Genomic DNA, 18638 nt, shown 5'->3' with positions numbered 1-18638 from the left:
ATTATCCCGACGAAATGCCAACTCGATCCCTGTCCTGGGAGTGGTAAACAAGGGGATCATGAATGAAAGGTTCATTATCCCGATGAAATGTCAACTCAGTCCCCATCCTGGGGATCATGGGAATCATGAATGAGAGGTTGAATCATCATTATCCTGGTGAAACACAGCAGGGATTGGGCCATGCAGCTTCTCCCACTTCTGAAAGTGAAGTGGGCTCCAGGTCGGTGAAAGAACCTCACACCCTAATGGACCTGCCCTTTGCGCTGCCCTTCATGTAACAGTGACCGGGCACCAACCAGCTGCCTATTCCTCAAGTGGAGCCTGTCTAGGAAACAATCTGCAAATGACTTGTCTCTCCATCCATGCTTGGCCCTTATTATGGGAGAAGTGGAGATGGGAGGTGGAATACAGAAGGGTGGGACCCTGAAAAAGGTAGTGATGGGATGGCTGCTGGTCGACTTCCCAGCTCTGTTTCTGCACTGCCCGAGCACCCAGATGAAGCAAGGGGTGGTCTGGGGGGGTCAGACCCTGAGCAGAGTTTGTGGAGGCAAGCTGGTCAGCTGCTGGGGTAGATGATGAGCAGGTACGGGCTTGTGATGGACATGCCTTCAGGGCTATCTACAAGCCATTCTGCTGCACAAGGATACCACCATACCTAGGTGCTGCTAAGGCTGCCAGGACTCTGGCATTTGATGGGATCTTTTACTCCCATCCCCAGCATTTCCAAAGGCATCTTTCCTTGTTAAACTGCAATGGGCCTTTTAGTGGATTATGAACCATGCTGACAAGCCCCCAGCTTCAGACACAAGCAGAGGTGAAAGCTTTAGAGCAGCGATTCTCAACCAGGGGGTCACAGAGTCCTTTAAAGGGTGATGCAGGTTGCCAAACAATATCAGCACTGGGAGGTGTGCAAACGCCTACACATGATCCACAAGATAAATGCAAAGATTTCAAATCACAGTCTGGGGTGTCAAAACCACTCTGGCCTGTCGTGGTCTTTCTGATGCTTTGCAACAGAAGCATCGCCCTGGTATTTTTCTGTATTCACGAACAAGAGCTGTCATTTCCCAAGTCTCTTGAGGGGGCCCCTGAGTCTCAAGGAGGTTGAGACCCGGTGCTCTAGAGACTCTGCATGCCAGTGGGAGATGAAGGTTCAACCCACCTTGGCTTCTCACCATAAAGTGTCACGCCCAGCCGAATGCCCGCCTTCCCCAGCACCACACTCGCGAAGGTCCGGATGACGCTGTCGATGAAGTCTTGGATTGCTCGGAAGTCCTTGTCCTCAAGGGTCTGGGATCCTCCAATGAGGAACAAAATATCTGCCACCTCTGCTGTCCCACACACTGCAGGAAGAAAGATAAACATGGGTGAGGTCCACCCTGTAGAGCTTGGGACAGAATCAGAAATTATAGAAAATGAGGGTCGGAAAGGATCTCAGGTGGTCACATCTCGTCCAACCCCCTGCTCCAAGCAGGACCAGCCCCAACTACATCATCAGTCACAGAATCATAGAAAATGAGGGTTGAAGGGACCTCAGGAGGTCACATCCAGTCTGACCCCCTGCTCCAAACAGGACCAGCCCCAACTACATCATCCCAGCCAGGGCTTTGTCTACCCAGGTCTTAAATACCTCCAAGGATGGAGATGCCACCACCTCTCTGGGTGACCTGTTCCAGTGCTTCCCCACCCTCCTCACGGGAAAGTTTTTCCTAATATCCAAAGTAAACCTCCTTTGCTGCAACTTGTGCCAGGGTGTGTGTATAACACCCCCCGCCCCAGTGCAACACCAGTGTGGAGCCCTGATGGCACCACAGCTGCAGGATGAAGGGATCCAAGTCTACCTATTGTACATAACCGTATTGCTCCCATGACCGTAGCAGGGCAGTGCTACCTCCCCTCCTACAGAAACAGACATGTGGCTGGAATAAGGCACAGATCCACAAAGGCACTCAGGCTCCTAATTCCACTGAGATCAGTAGGAGAAAAGCATCTCGATCCCTCCGGGAGTGGGCACGCTTGGCAGACATGCCACTAAGTGACTTGCCGAGGGGGCACGAAGGAAGCCTGTAGCAGAGCAGGGGACCGAACCTAGAGCTACAGCCTGAGCTTCTACCCTAGCACTGCATCCTCCTTCCTCTCTATCACCCCTGCTCTCGGTTAGACACACAAGCAAGCTCACTCGCAAACCTAATTGCCACCCCTTTCCTACTGGGGCCGTCAATAAGGTTATGCAGGTCCTGCACCTTACATTAGGAGGAGGAAAATGGGGCCCTGGGTTTCTCCTGTGAGCATAATTTGGCTTAGCCCATAAATCACTACCCACACCCCGAGCACAGGCTTCATTCTTCATGCCACGTCTCTATTGCATTAGAGGCCTGTGCAGAGCAGGCAGGGAGAGGTGCTAAATGGGAGATGCACATTACAGCGGTGGTCGATTGGATTCTGCAGACCCAGCTTCCGCCACTGGGAGCAATTTGGGTCTTGCCTCCAGGACCACAAGAAAGGCAAGAGTGCTCAGCACCGGGGGTCTGACAGGCAGGTGCGGATGCCGCGGCCGCTTCATTTGCCACTTCCTTCTGGTCTGCAAGCCTGCTCCTATTGCACAGTGGGGGTTGGGGTATGTGTGACCCCCTGCCTGGCTCCTGTACACAGCTCCAGCTGTAACAGATAACAGATACTAGCTAACCTAGCACCAGCCTGGGGAGCACAGCCGGGGTACCCCACCTCCTGGCTCTTGCAGCTACGTCTAGAGCCATGTAAAGCATGTGAAATTTATAGCACCCCCCCCCGCCCCCAGGCTGATCCAGCTTGTGCTACAGATTTCACTGGCGCCTACAACATGGATAGGTATGTAGCCGTGTTTGTCTGAAGCCAAGCAGAAGGTGGGGTAGAGATGCACCTGAGAGACTAACTAAATACAATCGCGGCCGGCTTTGCTTTCAAGCACTGGTGGGACTGAATTTTGTATTTCAGCAACCTGAAATAACTCTGTTTCCCAGACAGAAACCTGATGACTGTCCTGGAGGGCTCAGGTACCTTAACAAATCCAAACAGGGCTACTTTTTCTTCCATCGTTTTAACACGAGGCGGGAAGAGATGCCCAGCATGGACGTTTTTCCCTCCGATGCATTAAATTCTTGACTTCTTATCGCCGAGGTGCGCACAAGCTGGATGGTGCTTCACATGGGCTATGTAAAGGCCCCTCTTTTGGGCAGCATCCTCACAAGTGTTGGACTGATTTACAAATTATTGGTTGCCCGGTTTGAGAGGCCTGGGCTGCATCCCTTGGTTTGTTCTTGTAGGGTTGGTTTGGTGTCAGAGGGTCGCTCTTGAGGTCAGCGCCGCACATCTATACCTGACCAGCTACTCTTGGCATCGTTTTCCCATGCTAGGTGTGGGTCTGCTACTAGCCTTGTGCTCACAGGCCTGGGTCCTTTAGAGGAAGCCATAGAGGCTTGAGCGTTTAAGTGCTGAGATGCAAGGTGGCTGGTCCGGGGGTGTTGGAGAGTCGCAAAATACTGATCGGCCAAGAGATTGTTATCTCAGAGGACTGGGCAGAAATACTGCAATTTGATTATGAACTGTATAAAACGCCTTCGTGCAAAGCAGTGGTCCAAGGTGGGGGAGTCTGGAGCTTGCCTTGACTATGAGGATGGACCCCAAGACCTCACCACCTGGTCCCGAGGATATCTATGTATTCCCTGCTGTCTGATTGCCCAGTAAACCGCTGAATCGTTCAGAAGGACTTGCTTTGGCTTGTCTTGTACTTCTCTGGGTATAAGAAAGCACCCCCAGAGTCATCCTGGGTGTAAAAGGAGCATCACTTTGCAGGTGAGCAGAGGGTCCTGGGGCTGTTCGCAAGGGCTTTGATGTGTGGCACAACTAACCACAGGGCCATCGCTGTCTTCCCGTGCTGAACAAGGGACTTGAGTAGAAGAAGGAAATAGAAGTCTTCCACCTGAAGCCGTGTTGGAAAACGGTGCTTGATGCTTGAGAGCTCATCCGACAGCCCTCTAAGCTACGCAGCTGGTCCAGTAAAAGATAGCAGAAGAAATCCTTGTTTCTATGAAGTTGTTTTGTCATTTTTCATCTCCAAGAGGCTATGGCTGAGGGCTTCCCAAGGCCCTGCCTAGTCCTGGTCCTTCTCCCCGCCATTCCCAACACCAGCCTGACTTTCAGCTACAGATTCAACATAGCAAAACCCATATTCTCGGGCTGGGTTGCTTCATCTATCTTTGCCATTTGGGATGCGCGTTCAGGGATGCTGTTGGCAAAGCAAGTGGTAGGACTTAAGTAGCCACACCGGTCTAGAGAAAAAAGCTCTCAGGACTCACGGGAGAGGTGATACTTTTATTAGACCAGCTAGATTTTCCAGCTCCTTTACTTCTATGCCATTGCGGGGCCAACTCTGCAACGATTCCTACTCTAGTAAGATGGTGCCACTCACCGCAATAGGGCAAGGACTGCACTCTTTCAGATCGCAATTCTGCTTGCTGCAAAACAGCCGCTGATTGCTACTGGTGCTTTAGCCGAGAGGGGTGCATCGAGCCTGTCGGGAAATACAACACTGGGCTCAATGGCGTGCAAACAACTACTTCTTCGGATCGTGTCTCCTTGAGTTTGCAGGTGCTCAGGGCTAGGAACCAGCTTGCATGCAAGGCGAGCCAGAAAAGGTTGGGCCTCTTCAGCTTGGAGAAGAGCCCGCTTGAAGACAGGGTCTGGGAGAGATCTAAGGCAGAGAAATCAGGGAGAGGGAGCTGGGTGTTTTTTTTTTCCCTATGGCTCATTACACTAGCAATCGAACCCACCCCAGGAAGTTATCAGGCAGCAGGTTTACAATAACTATAAAGGAAGTGGGTTTTCATACAGTGTATAATTAAGATGTGGAACTCACTGCCACGAGATGTGATAAAAGCTGATTGTATAACCAGGTCGCAGAAGGAATTGGGCAAATAGGTGCATCCCTGGCTATTCATCACAGCAGGTAGGAATGTCACCTGCAGCTGGGAAGTGGTAGGATGCACCTCTGGAAACTGCAGCGATTGACCATCACCAAACTACTGCACCCTCGGGGATCCCCATGGGCCAGATTCAGCCCAGGGGCCAAAGACTGAGCTTTGGTCTGAGCCAGTACAACAGCTCTTACGTTCTTCGGATCTTTCCAGTACATCAGTCATCCGTATCATCCCAAGAGAATGGAAGTATCTTATCGAGGAAGGCTCAGAAATCGCAGCCCTGGGAGAAAGCATCCTGCACTTAGCAAACCGAAGCACTGAGCGTGATAGTTACTCACTTCAGCATAAAAAGCCTGCCCTGTGGAACAAGCAACTTCAGCCCTGATCCGACAAATAATGACACACCGACTTAAAAGCATGCTTACACGCGAGAGTTTGCCCCGGTGCAAATTCCAGCAGCTGGAGCGGGCAGACAATCTGCTCTCCCTTGGTAGGTGCCTGCAAGAGGCTCTATCCCACTGCCTCATCACTGGGTCTATATATCCCAATGAAAGGACTATCCTGGGCTAAAACCGAAAAAAAGGTGTAAACGCATGGCATAGACACAGGGGTCACTCACACCGGCATATAGTTACTCCTGAATAGCTCGGGGACAACTTGACTCCTGAATAGAGTGACTTAGGGTGGCGTAGAGCAGTGGGCTGTTGGTCCACTCCACATTTACATCAGTGCAAAGGTGTCCGGTGTCTGCCCCTAAGTCCGGGGTCTTCCTTATCTTCTGATCCTTCCTTCCAAAAAGGCCGAATTCATCCCTGACTTGCACCATGTATTCTTATTTACTGAGTGGACTGGGCAATGCTTGCCGTCCTAACTAGCATGCACTCTGCATCCGGGCATACCCAGTGATGCGAGGTGCACAGTAATGACGAATGAGCCCCACTGAAGCCATCTGCATGGAGCTGTGTCGTCATCCTGCTCCCAGCAGCGATCCAGAGGGCCTATGGAGCCTGTTTTGCGAGATGCTGAGTGAGGCACGCAGCACCTGGGTGGACAGAGCCTCAGATTGGCAAGGAAAAACCCAGGAGCTTTGAGCTGCCTTAGATCAGATGCCTGAAGCTGTCACGGAAAGCATGTGATGTTAAGCATATTTGGATTGGTACCTTCTGGAGCAAATCCCGACGCAGACAGCTATATTAATCACAGGGGGATATGATTTTATTTGAAATTTTCCATGCACCTCCAAAATTACCCTATTTCATCAATCACAGGTTTGCGCGAGACATCTGTAAACGCTGATTTATTGCACTGTTTAAGGCTCTGAATTAAACAGCATTATGGCCAAATATATTGGCTTAATTGACAGCCGGGAATTTAATCAAGTTAATTTTGTAGCCGATTCCACAGCTTCTGTTAACTCCTTGCTGATTTTACGGAGGGCTCCAGGCCCTTTCTTAATAGGCAGGCCCCAGTCCTGGCAGGTGGGTCCTGGCATCCCCAGAGAGCCCCACGGGAACCCTGTAGGACCTGGGATTAGCTGCTCCTTCCCTCTTCCCCAAGACAGCCTGCAAAACGAGTGAAGACCCCACCAAGTATATCTAAAAAATCCAATCGATCTCATGTGCGTTGATTGCTCCCCCACATACTAGCAGGGTTTAAGCACCAGAGCCTCATGCCCACAGCACTGCCAAAGAAATGATATGCCTGGCTTGCAGCAATAGTGGGCTGTTATCCACTGCTGGACAAGCCCCATTAGGGGAATGCAATGCAGGCTTCACTGGGGTGCTATGGGAAATCCCTGGAACTAATTTGTACTGTGCGGGAGGGGAAGACCACGAGAGGCATGTCCCATTGCTCTGTCCTGGGCTGCTAGCAGCATATACCTTGGGGAATCGCAGCACCAAGTACCTGCCGCAAGGGCTGGCGGAGCAATACCTGGGACTGGGGAGCTTCAAATGGGGCCCAAGGGGGAGCAAACGTCCTCTGCAGAGGCTTAGCTAACCCACCCGGGGCATTACTGCAGCTTCCCCCCGGATTCCCTGCCCAGTGCCTCCCCCAGCTCCTCTGCACACCCCTTGCCCACCGATGCTGCTAGCCAAGGGGAGGTGGAGATACGGGCCGGCTTTGCTGCTGAAGAACAGCCCTGCTGAGCTGATAGACCAGTCCTGGGGTGAGTGCAAAAACCAAGCAGATCAAAGCAGCCATAGCCTTGCCCAGACCTCAGCAGCGCCCCAGCAGCGCCCCTCGCCCTTCCCAACCAGAGCTCCTGGGCGTTCGCTCTTCAGCGACTTTTAAATGCCATTTGTGAAGACCCAAATCAACTGGGGGATGCTGAAAACCATAGCTAAAGAAGAAGATGAGCCCCGGTGTTATGCTGGGCCTCCCAGATGACTCTGTGCGGTATTGAGAAAAGGCAGCAAGAAGTCAAGCCAAGCCGCGAGGGCGTAGCACCACCAATGTCTCATTCATATGGAGGCGGATTTATCCCAAGGACTGGAGCTACGGATAAGATACACGTGGATAAGATCCCCTGTGTCTGCCTAGTGCAGGGGCCAGTATCTGATCCTGGCTGTTGGAGGGTCACTAAGTTAGATGGCCCAGAAGATGGCTTTTCCTATGGACCTCTTCCATTTCCAGTCGAACCCTACACAACAGGAGGCGTCTGAGCCTATCTCCCCCTAGTCGCTCCTGCTGGCCAGTATCTCGGCCAGCTTTTCACCCTCTTTTGTTCCATCCATAGAGGCCCAAGGCTTTGACACTAGGGGCACCAGGTTGGCTCCTCAGGGTTGACCTTGGGGTGCGTCTGCAGCCCCAGCCTATTTCACCAACAGTTGCGGCAACCTGGAAAAGGCATTTCCTTCTCTGCATGCCTTCGCCACGTGCGATGCATGAGCCCTTTGCTACCCTGCTTCTGATGGGGTTGGCAACCGCACGCTATACACACACCTTCATGCACGGCCACGGTCCTGTACTGCGCCAGGAGGGCTGCTACAGTGAGTAGCTCAGCATATGACAATCTCATCTTCCCGCGGCTTCCTCTTCAGCAATCACCGTGATCGCGCGGTCCAAAACGATGTTGATCTGCAAGAGAGAAGCAGGGGCTGAGGCAAATTTAAAGTTAGCGAGAATGCAAAATCCTCACAGCCATAAGAGGCACAGCAAGGGCAATGAAAGCTTCTGGTACTCAGCCCAGCCACTGGGCCTCCGTTTTAACCCAGCGAGGCCGCCACGGCAAGCCAACGTCTATGGCGTCTTCATTCTTGGGATCTGGACGCTGGTTCCCCCAGCAGAAGCCAAACAGACCCCTTTCATGTCCAAAGGGATATGTTGGCATTGCAAAGGAAAGCGGTGCTAAGAATGGAAATGCTTAGGCAACCCTAAGGAGAGCCATTGCTGTAACAGGAAGGAAGGATCGCTGCAGTTTGACCAGGTAGACGCTGCAGTGACATTGCTGCTTACAGCAACTCACTCAGCTTCTTCTTAGTCTCATTTACAACCAGCCTTTGGGGCCCCTAAATCTTGCTGCCAGAGAACTGCTTAAATGAGCCACCTCGCAGGCGGTCTGAGCGCTGCCGAGAAGCAGGCCTGGGGGCCGCTGTCCACAGGCAGTTTGCAGAATCCCATAACAAATGCTGATTGCTCGTTAGGACTGCAGCATCTTCCCTCGCAGTAGCAATAACTGCAACATAGACAGCATTGCCAGAAGGGATGTATTTTTTTTAACAGGCTATAAGACAGTCCTCTCCTATTGCAAGCATCACCTGGTTGTGCCGTGCTGAGCGGGCGTCAGCAGCAGCTATGGACCACAGCCACCACGGTGGGAATTATAGCCACTCAAGAAAAGGAAGATCGATTACTTCATCCAGCCTAGCTCTCAGCCAAGGCAGGATTGTTCCCTATAGCAAATAAATATGCCATCCCAGGGACATATTAATGCTTAATAAAGGTGCTGATTCCTGCAGCTTCGGTCTAAAATGACTCGAGATGAAGGAAACCAGGAAAACGAGAAAGGACCATGGTCGAGGCTCCACGTGATGGCAGTGGGGATGTGCTGACTGCAACAGCCACCTCTGGCTTCAGGTGCGTGAAGGCAGATCAGCCTCAGTGTATTACTACAGGCGTGACTGGAAAGTTTGCAAAAACCGGACAACTCAGCTGCTGCTTAATTGCTTTGCTGCTTCTCTCTCATTGCTCTTAATTGCTCAGAACATTAGGTTTTTGTTGCCTAGCAGTTAACCTGCTCCTGCCCTATAAGGCTTACCTATCAAAATCTGCTTGCAAGACGCCTGTTGCTATAGAGATTGTTTGGATGTACACAACAAAATCCCCCAGAGGTATCTTATAAATACAAATACAGGAAAGTCAGCCTGTACAGGCGGGGCTCAGGGAATCCAGGGGCCCTTCACAGCTCTGACATGTCCCTCAGGCACCTCTGTGCCTCAGTTCCCCTTCTGTAATTGGGCATGAAGAGCACTGAGCCTGACCCATTTCAACCACCAGCTTTTTTAGGCTGGAACTTGTACCCCCTGGGCATGTCTACACGTGCTTTTACATGAACCTAAACTTAATGCACATTTGCCTAATGCGCATTAAGGAGATTTAGGCACGCGTCTACACATGCATGCGCTAAGGCGCATTAACGTGGTGTGTGGACCGGCTTGGGACTAAAGTTAGCCCCAAGTCCATTGACATACGCAGTGCTAATGTGCCTCAGTGCATCTACATGTGTGCTAAGGCACTTTAGCTATTCACGCCTAAAGTTGATACCTGCTTTTGCAGGTAGCAAACTTACACACAAATAGCCTAAAAGCACCATTTTTAAGGTGCATTAAGGGCGTGCACAGGCAGACCCGCACCCTTAATGCACCTTAAAAATGGCTGATGTGCCTTAAATCAGCATGTGTAGACACACCCCCTGTGTCTGTACAGCACTTAGCGTGACGGGGCCCACAACTTGGCCCAGCCTTCCAAGTGCTGCTCATCATTTATGCCCCTCTAGACCAGCAGTGCTCAACCTTTCAGCCACGCGGGTCATAGGAATAGCATGGGGCCCATCTGCAATCTGGATCAAGCCCTGGGCTATGCCCCATGCACTAGGATTGAATGCAAGAGACCTGCCACCACCCATTTCTGCCCCCCTGTGTGCCCAGATTGGGTTGGGAGGGGGCTAGTACTGGCCCTCTCCCTCCTCTCTCATGCTAGGATTGGGTCCTGGGGGGGTCTGGTACCACCCCTTCCACACAGGATTGGGTCCTGGAGGCCCAGGACCACCCTCCTCCACCCCCAACATGGTGCGATTGGATCCTGGGCACCGCAGCACCTCTACCCATCCCTGAGCAATGGGGATCAGGCAGTGGATCCAGCATGCAGGGCTCGGGATCCCAACAGGTCCCAGGATTTGGCAGCAAGGAAGTGGTGACACCACTCCCCTGGACCTGTGGGAAGCCCTGCAGGCTAGATGACACAGAGCCACAGCCCAGATATGGCCTGTAGGCAGCGGTTAAGCACCCCTGCTGCAGACAATATACAACATGCAGGAATTGTCCCTGAAAAACCTGGGGTTTTTTGAGAAGGCAGCACTATCTTGTCCTCTTCTGCTGCTCCACACACATTATTTTTGTCCAAAAGTAGTGTTCTACTGAAGAGAGAAGGAGGCAGGAAGGGCCTCAGTTGTTTCCCCTCTGGGACAATCAGGGTCAGGGGACCATTACTGTAACCGGTTCTGTGGTGTAAAGGTTAGCACTCTGGACTTTGAATCCAGCAATCTGAGTTCAAATCTCAGTAGAACCAGTTTACTTTTAAGCAGCAGCTCTGCAGAAAAGGACCTGGGGGTGACAGTGGGCAATAAGCTGGATATGAGCCAGCAATGTGCCCTTGTTGCGAGAAGGCTAATGGCATCCTGGGCTGCATGGGTAGGAGCATTGCTAGCAGGGCAAGGGAAGTGATTATTCCCCTCTGTGCAGCACTGGGGAGGCCACATCTGGAGTGCTGTGTCCAGTTTTGGGCCCCCACTACAGAAAGGATGTGCACAAATTGGACAGAGTCCAGTGGAAGGCCATGAAAATGTTTCAGAGGCTGTGGGACAGGACTGGTGAGGAGAGGCTGAGGGAACTGGGATTATTTAGTTTGGAGAAGAGAAAACCGAGGGGGATTGAATAGCAGCCTTCAACTCCCTGCAGGAGGGTTCAAACGAGGATGGAGCTGGACCGATCTCATTGGGGCAGATGACAGTGAGGTAAGTTTAGGTTGGATATTAAGAAAAGCTTTCTCAGTAGGCGGGCGGTGAAGCACTGGAACAGGTCACCCAGAGAGGTGGTGCAGTCTCCATCACTGGAGGAAGACCCAAGTAGCCAAAGTCTTTAAGACTTTAAAACTGAGACACAACAACCGAGCAAAACGTTTTTGACCGTATGGATCACTATTTGAAGTCTCTGGATCTAGCTTGTGAATCAGGTTTGCACACTGAACAGTGCTAACAGTGTGTGGCACCCTGCAGCATCACTGTGAAGACGTCAAGGCACCTCTGGGTGCACCGTAGCACCCTGGTTGAGAATCACTGCAATAGGGCAGTGATCCACAGAACTGTTTGGCATTACCAACCATGTCCACTTGCAATTCACAGAAACCAGGGGGCTACAATCTTTAAAACTTCTAGGGAGAGATCTCTCCTAAAGCACCTGAGGGGTTTAGATGCACAGGGCAGAGTTTCTGCTAGTTTGGGTGATCTAATTCCGTTCAAAGGGGCAGAGGTGCACATCTATGCCATTCAGTCCATTGCAATGGGCTGAACTCCTGCTGATCCAGTCACTGCCTTGCATTTATGTGCACCCTTCATACAGAACATTTAATGCAGAATGCCCATGTTGCCTTCCAGTAGTAGCCAGCAGTCATCCTCATGCAATTAAGTGAAAGAAAAATGCATGCACATCTGGATGGTAGGCAGCAAATTCATCTCCAACGGTCCTATCATTCCACTGGACGTCAAAGAGCATAACCTTCATCTACTTACGAGGTATATGGTGGAAGTCGCTTGCAAAGACTGCGTTTCCCTTCCCACGTTGTTTTGTTCTTGTATTAAATGCACAATATAGTCTCTGTCCCACTCTTAAGCTTGACTGGGGCAAAGGTATCACTTGCAAGTGTTCCCAAAGATCCAACTTCATAGATGAAGATCTCCTGAGAGGATTTTCAGACTCCCTCCTGTTACTGAACTGAACATAGGAGTAGGACTCACAACCTCCTCAGCTGTCTTCCCGGCACGTCTTAGAGATACACATCAGCGCCACGCCTCACTTTCCCCCTCCCCGCTGAAGGTTGCCATTGGGGGTGTTAGGAAGATTCATTAAAATAACCTCAGTAGCCAAAAAGGTCCATGGTCCTCCAGCCATCACGATTCAGGGACATTCACTGCACAGAAGTGGGGGTCAGGGCCAGCGCCCCATCTGGCTGCCTTGGATTTGAGCCATCCAGCTCAATTGACCAGTTGCCCATTTATGGGTGGGTTGACCAGATGGAGCCATTGGTGCAATCCAAAGCAGGACTTGAACTCACAGCTCTGGAGCTGGAAGCACGCTGCCCCTGTGCAGTCCAGTATAGTAACAACATAGCATGGTAACCCTGTGCAGCCCGGTATGTTATAGTCCCCACTGCAGTCCTTGAAGGAGCCTTAAACAGGGCTGTCCTACCTCTGACCTCCAACCTCAACAGGGCCGTGGGACCTACATCCCACCAGATACTCAGCCCTTCCAAGGGGGCAAGCCCGGTGTGCTGAAAATCCTGGCTTCCTTCGTTATCTTTAGTTTTCAATTCTAAACAGGTTTTGTTTTTAAAGGAAACAAGAAACCTCCTTGTAAGATTTATATGAGGCTCTGCCAAGATGTGTCAAAGTGACCCAACAGCGAGGCTGCTACAGGGTGACAACCTCCTACCACTTTCACTTCCTTAGCTTGTGGGATAGAGGCACCGTAGCTCTCAGACTGAACCCCTCTCCATGACCTCAGGGATGGAGAAGTTAAATCCAAGTGCTGTAGCATCCAAGCCTAAGCCCCAGGAAATCGAAATGACTGGAAAGACACTGCTCAGTCCTTATTAGCAAAGTTAAGCGAAGTGTAGCGTTATTGATAATTTCCTATTTCAATAACCCAAAGTGCTATTATATAGGTAAATGTTTTAGACATGTAGGTGTTCAAAATCTCTTTTTCATGTTCGCAGTCTTTAAGCATTTCAATCCAAAACATGCAAAAAAGGATGCTATTAAAAAGGTCTAAGTAAACTGTAGAAAAGAGGAAAGGAGGGAGGGAGGCAGGCCTGCAAAATTACATAGTACCAAAAAGTGTGCTTGCCCTGCTGTGTCTGCATGACACCCAAGGGAGGCAGACTGTATAAAACCATTGCCTAATCAAACACTTGTGTTTCATGCCCACTTCAGGCAGGTGTAAGGAGGTGAAGGACAGTGAATAAGGAAAGGTTGAGCACTGCTGGTGAATGCACCAGATTAGATGCATTGAATGGCAGCAAGGGATCCAGGGTATTACACACTCACACACTATATGAATCGTTACCTAGCTGCTACCTATTTGCCTGTGCTAAACAAATGTACAAAGTTTGGGGGGGTGGGAAATCCCTTGAAACAATTATGTGGGACAGGTCATGAAAGCAAAAGTGGCAGGTGAAACACATTGCATCAGCATATTCAGGGCTCAAATACCTGTAGGAGGAAAGGCATCTGTTAAAATAAAATGTAAGTGATCTTATGTGAGCTGGCCATGCCTTCTCCTTGCTCATATCACTCCAGTCATATCCACACTTCCTTTTCAATTCCCAAACCCGGTCCTATATTCAAAGCCTTCCTTAGAAAAGGTCAAAGAAAACAAGCCTTTTCCCCTTCGGGCTAAAGCAAAACCGGGCCTTTCACCAGGCTGTAAAACAACCAGTACCTTTCTTCCCTTCTGGCTATTGAAGTCCCACCTCCCACAAGCACCTTCTGCTTCCCAGCTCTCTTTCAGTTCCAACTTTTCAAGTCCCCAGCTGGGGATCCGCTCAGCAGCCTGATCCCCTCCACCTGCACCTCTCCTGAAAGCAGCCCCTAGATCTCTAAAGGGCCTGCACTCTCTTACATCTTCCCATTGCACAATCAGCCAGTGCAGATTTCAAGACAGGATGGGCAAAATCTGGCCCACGGGCCAAATCCAGCCTGTGGCAGACTCCACTTCCCAGCAGTCCTTGCAGTGGCAGCTCCTTCTGGTTGCTGCCACTGGATCCAGCCCTGCTGTCCATACAGCCGTCTGTCTGCCCCATGCCTATCTCCAAGGGTGGGTGCACGTGGCAGAACAGCTGGGATGGGGCCACAGCTGGGAGCAAGATGGACAGGCAGAGCTGGGGAGACCTCGGGATCATGGGGCGGTGATGGTGCAGGGCCAGGGCAGAGCCATGATCCACTGCCTGCCTGCCCCTGCTGTGAGCATGGGTTACCATGCTGTCACCAGCAAGCATCCCGACCAGCTCCCTACCCACCTGCATGGCCTGCCGGCCTGGCTCCCGGGCACTTGCCATGGAAACCCTGGGATCACAAGGCCATGATAGCATGAAGCCAGGGCTGGGGCCAAGGCAGAGCCCTGGTTCTGTGGCTCTCCACTGTCACAGCCCCACACTGTCACCAGGGACAGCAGCCGGGAGCCTTGTGGGCAGAGACTGCTAGGAAATACAGTCCAGCCGCAGACCAGATCTGCCATTTTGCCCACCCATTTTGAGCAGTTATGTCTCTCTTTCCCCCAGTGCACATATCCAACACACAGAAAATGTCCCTGAAAAGCCTGGGTTTCTTTGAGAAGGCATCACCATCCTGTCCTCTCCTCCTGCTTTGCACACATTGTTTTTGCCCCTAAGTATTGTTCTACTGAAAGGAGAGGAAGGCTGGAGATGCCAGAGCTGTCAAAGTAAGGCACTCTGGTTCTGTGGTGTAATGGTTAGCACTCTGGACTTTGAATCCAGCAATCTGAGTTCAAGTCTCAGTAGAACCGTTTTCATTTTAAGCAGCAGCTCTGCAGAAAAGGACCTGGGGATGACAGTGGACGATAAACTGGATATGAGCCAGCAGCGTGCCCTCGTTACCAAGAAGGCTACCAGCATCCTGGGTTGCATTGGTAGGAGTGCTGCCAGTAGATGGAGGGCAGTGATTCTTCCCCTCTATTTGGCACTGGGGAGGCCACATCTGAACTGTGTCCAGTTTTGGGCCCAACTACAGAAAGGATATGCACAAATTGGACAGAGTCCAGCAGAAGGGAGTAAAAATGGTTTAGGGGATGAGGGACATGACTTGTGAGGAGAGGCTGAGGGAACTGCACCTATTTAGTCTGAAGAAGGGAAGACCGAGGGGAGATTTAATAGCAGTCTTCACTTCCCTCCAGGGGGGTTCCGAAGAGGAAGTAGCTAGACTGGGGTGGGAAATTATTTTGGCTGGAGGGTTGCCTAATGAGTTTTGGTGAGCTGTGAAAGGCCACATGGGTAGATCCGCCCTTTGACAGTTGCCCCACCCCCAGTTGCCATATTAGGACCAGAAGTCCCACTCCCTAACCCTTTACCTTTGCCACAGGAAGTCCCTCCTGTTGCCCCCACTCCTCAGTACTCCTGTTGGGAGCGGGGTTGCCATCTTAGAACCAGAAAAAAACCAAATCATGCACTAAAAGTCAAACGTCTACTATATCATATTTTAAGTTTATTACAAAACATGTTTTTCCCATAATTTGTGTTTGCATAATCTATATAGAGGTGATTGCATAATAACTGAAAAATAAAGTTTTACTCTTCTATATTGTGTGGGGGAAGGTGTGGTTGGGTGTGAGTGTTAAGTGAGGTGTGGGGAGGGTATGTGTATGGTGGAGTGTGGGAGTGTGTATATGGTGGGGATGTGTTTGTGTATGGTGGGGTGGGGTGTGGCTGTGTGTGGGGCAGGGCATAGGGTATGTTGGGGTGTGCCTATGTTGGTGGGGGATGTAGGGGAAGGGTGTGGATGTGCAAGATTTGTGGGGTGTGACATTTGTGAGGTGTGCGGGAAGGTGTGAAGGACCCCTCCATACACTCCCCCACATGGTGTGCAGCCCCCTGGTGGGCAGCGGCAGTAGGCGGGGACATTCAGGATGCTTGTGCCCAGCTCAGGCGCTGGTTCCTGGTGAGGCAAGTCTCCAGCCACCACTGTGCAGGGGACAAGGAGTGCAGCCTGCCCAGCCGTATCTATTGTGGGAGCTCCGTGCAGCACACCTGCAGCTCCCATACTCAAGTGGCACCAAGGGAAGCCCCATGCTGTACTCTGCAGGGAAGCAGAGGGCAGGGCACCCTCCACTCCCAGCTGAGTCTAAAGACCTGCATGGCAAGAAGCGGGGAAGACAACCAGCTCCAGCACAGGGCTTCCCAGGTGCCTTCTGGAAGTACTAAAGCACAGTGCAGTATGGGTAGTTCCTGTACCATGCAAGCAGCACACGCTTAGATTTTGGTGCTACGTTGCAGTAGCAGTGCACTATACCCAGGGAGTGCGCTGTTACAGTCACCTAGCTGGCAATCACATGTAAATACACGTGATCACTACATTTCTGTAGTGTGTGGTATGGCGATGTATCACGTTGCTATGTCACCATAGGGTGCCATGTAGATGTGCCTGGTGACAAGAAAGCAGGTACATATACTATATATACACACATAGCACACATACCTTTCGCTCAAACATAAGTCCTCCAAAATTGGGATGTGTCTGAAGAGGGGAAGCTGGTTTCTGTGCTGGAATGGAAGCATGGAGGCACTGAAATTGTTGCCAGGGAGCTGTGTTTCTTTTCACTCTTCAGTGTCATCAGTTTTTTGCCTTCCATGAGCTGCTGCTGAATTAGTAATAGCTTTTAGCTGAGCAGCCAAGGGAGGGTCTGTGAGCTGAAGATGAGTCTCTGTCCCTGCTCCACAGGGTCAGATTTTGGCCATGACTCTGGAAAAAATTTCTTTTCTTTATTATGCTTCCCAGAACAAGGTGCATGTCTTATTTGGGATGTGTGGTATGCTAGAAAATATAGTGGTCAGTTTGCCTTTAGCACGCAGCTGCCCCAGGATGAACACAGGCAGACACACAAAACCTAAACCAGCGTAACTTATACCAGTAGAGGTTGATCCCTGATTCTTTTCAGGATAAATCTCTACCAGATACAGTGAAGTTGACTTAGGTTTAGTGTTAACGGTCTACTTTTTTTTTACACTCATTACAACAGTGTAAATACTTCATTCATGCACACCCACAATGTTGACTGCTTCCCTGTCAACCACTGAGAAGGGTCTCCTCTACACATTCATGCCATAATTAGTGTGTTAACCATTGCATAAATGGTAAGGGCGCTACATGTACCCTCAATGTAAAGTGCCATCAAATGGCAAATTAGTCATAAAAACGCCCCACATATAATGTAGAGCATTTTTGTGGCTGGTTTGTGTATGACACCTTAAATTGAATGTGTAGCAGGTCCCAGGCTGGAGCTGACAGTCAGATAACAATTGGTCCCAGCCCTGGACTTGCAGGCTTCGGGCTTTCAAGCTGCTGGTGTGGAGGGAGCCCAGGATCTTTCACTGGCAAGCAGAAGAGTGTGATAGGGCTCTAACCCTAATCCCAAAATCATGCCTCCTGCCCTGCACATGTGCCAGGGACCAGAGTGCTTTGTACAGCAGGAATCAGACTAGACGGGTAAGAGAAACCAGGCTTGAATCAGCTATGTGAAGAGTTTTATCAGGTCATCATGCAAAAAATAAGGCCAATCCATACACTTTTTTATTGTGATTTATGCCACTAAAGCAGAAAGACAGGGCCGCCTCCAGGGTAGGTAGCAAAAAAGGATTTATGTCACTAGCATGCCACCGCAAATTATACAGTAAATGCAACATGACCAAGCTTGCTGGTTTCTGTCCTCCTGGGTCCACATGGACATTTCAGTGAGGTTCAAAGAAAATGGACCAAAGAGGTTTCAGCCTGATCCTAGAGTGTATGAAGACTTGCCCACATACTTGGCACACAACATTTCAGTGGATAGGACCCAGCCATCCTAGTGCTGTCATTCCCATAGACTCCATACAGGACAGAAGATGCCATCTTTTGGCAAAGGACAGCATTTAATGCAACGCATACAGAAAATTGCACTTTGAGGCTAGCTAGATAGCTGTGATAACTGTTCTCAAATGGGCTAGGGACAACGCGCACTATCTAGTACTTTATATTCCTTTTTTTTTTTAATTTGCAAGACCTCCCCGTCTCATCTCCCTGCTCCTCCTCATCTGCTAGACTGTAATCTCTCTAAGGGAGGGACTCTTATTTTTTGTATCCTTAGGGGCTGGAGGTGGATCTAGATTTTTTCACAATATTCATATAAAACATCATAAACCACGAGACAAGAGAAAAGCAAAATTAATTCGTAGATGCAGACGCCCACGAGTCACCATTTCAAAGGCAGCAATGGTGCCCCATAAAATTTTCAGAGCAAGCTGGCGGGGGTGGGGACTTGGCCTCCATAAAGTTCAAGGCTTTCAATGGAATCTGAACAATTTCCTTGATCTTTTACTGCCCTGCAGTAAATAATTTATTAGGGCAACTTCTCCATTTTTACAGACCCTTAAACAAATCACCTCCATGCTCTATCAAGCATGACACCGTGCTCTGTTATGTCA

General features: G+C 50.4%; 1 protein-coding gene and 2 non-coding genes across 3 annotated transcripts in view; 2 read left to right on the top strand and 1 right to left on the bottom strand.

Annotated features, from left to right (window-relative positions):
• LOC109315843 (collagen alpha-1(VII) chain-like) overlaps positions 1-18638 on the bottom strand; it is a 210158-nt gene that overhangs the window by 176454 nt on the left and 15066 nt on the right. Inside the window, 2 exon segments of the mRNA XM_019543782.1 lie at positions 1163-1343; positions 7899-8033. Of these exon segments, the coding sequence (XP_019399327.1) occupies positions 1163-1343; positions 7899-7974 (257 nt within the window). The 5' untranslated portion in view covers positions 7975-8033.
• On the top strand, positions 10671-10742 carry TRNAQ-UUG. The gene has a single exon. It is a non-coding gene; the product is annotated as a tRNA-Gln (tRNA).
• On the top strand, positions 14900-14971 carry TRNAQ-UUG. The gene has a single exon. It is a non-coding gene; the product is annotated as a tRNA-Gln (tRNA).

This window comes from Crocodylus porosus, unplaced genomic scaffold (assembly GCF_001723895.1).
Source record: "Crocodylus porosus isolate Cpor-Errol unplaced genomic scaffold, CroPor_comp1, whole genome shotgun sequence".
Lineage (NCBI taxonomy): Eukaryota > Metazoa > Chordata > Crocodylia > Crocodylidae > Crocodylus > Crocodylus porosus.
This window is presented reverse-complemented; position numbering and strand designations above follow the sequence as displayed.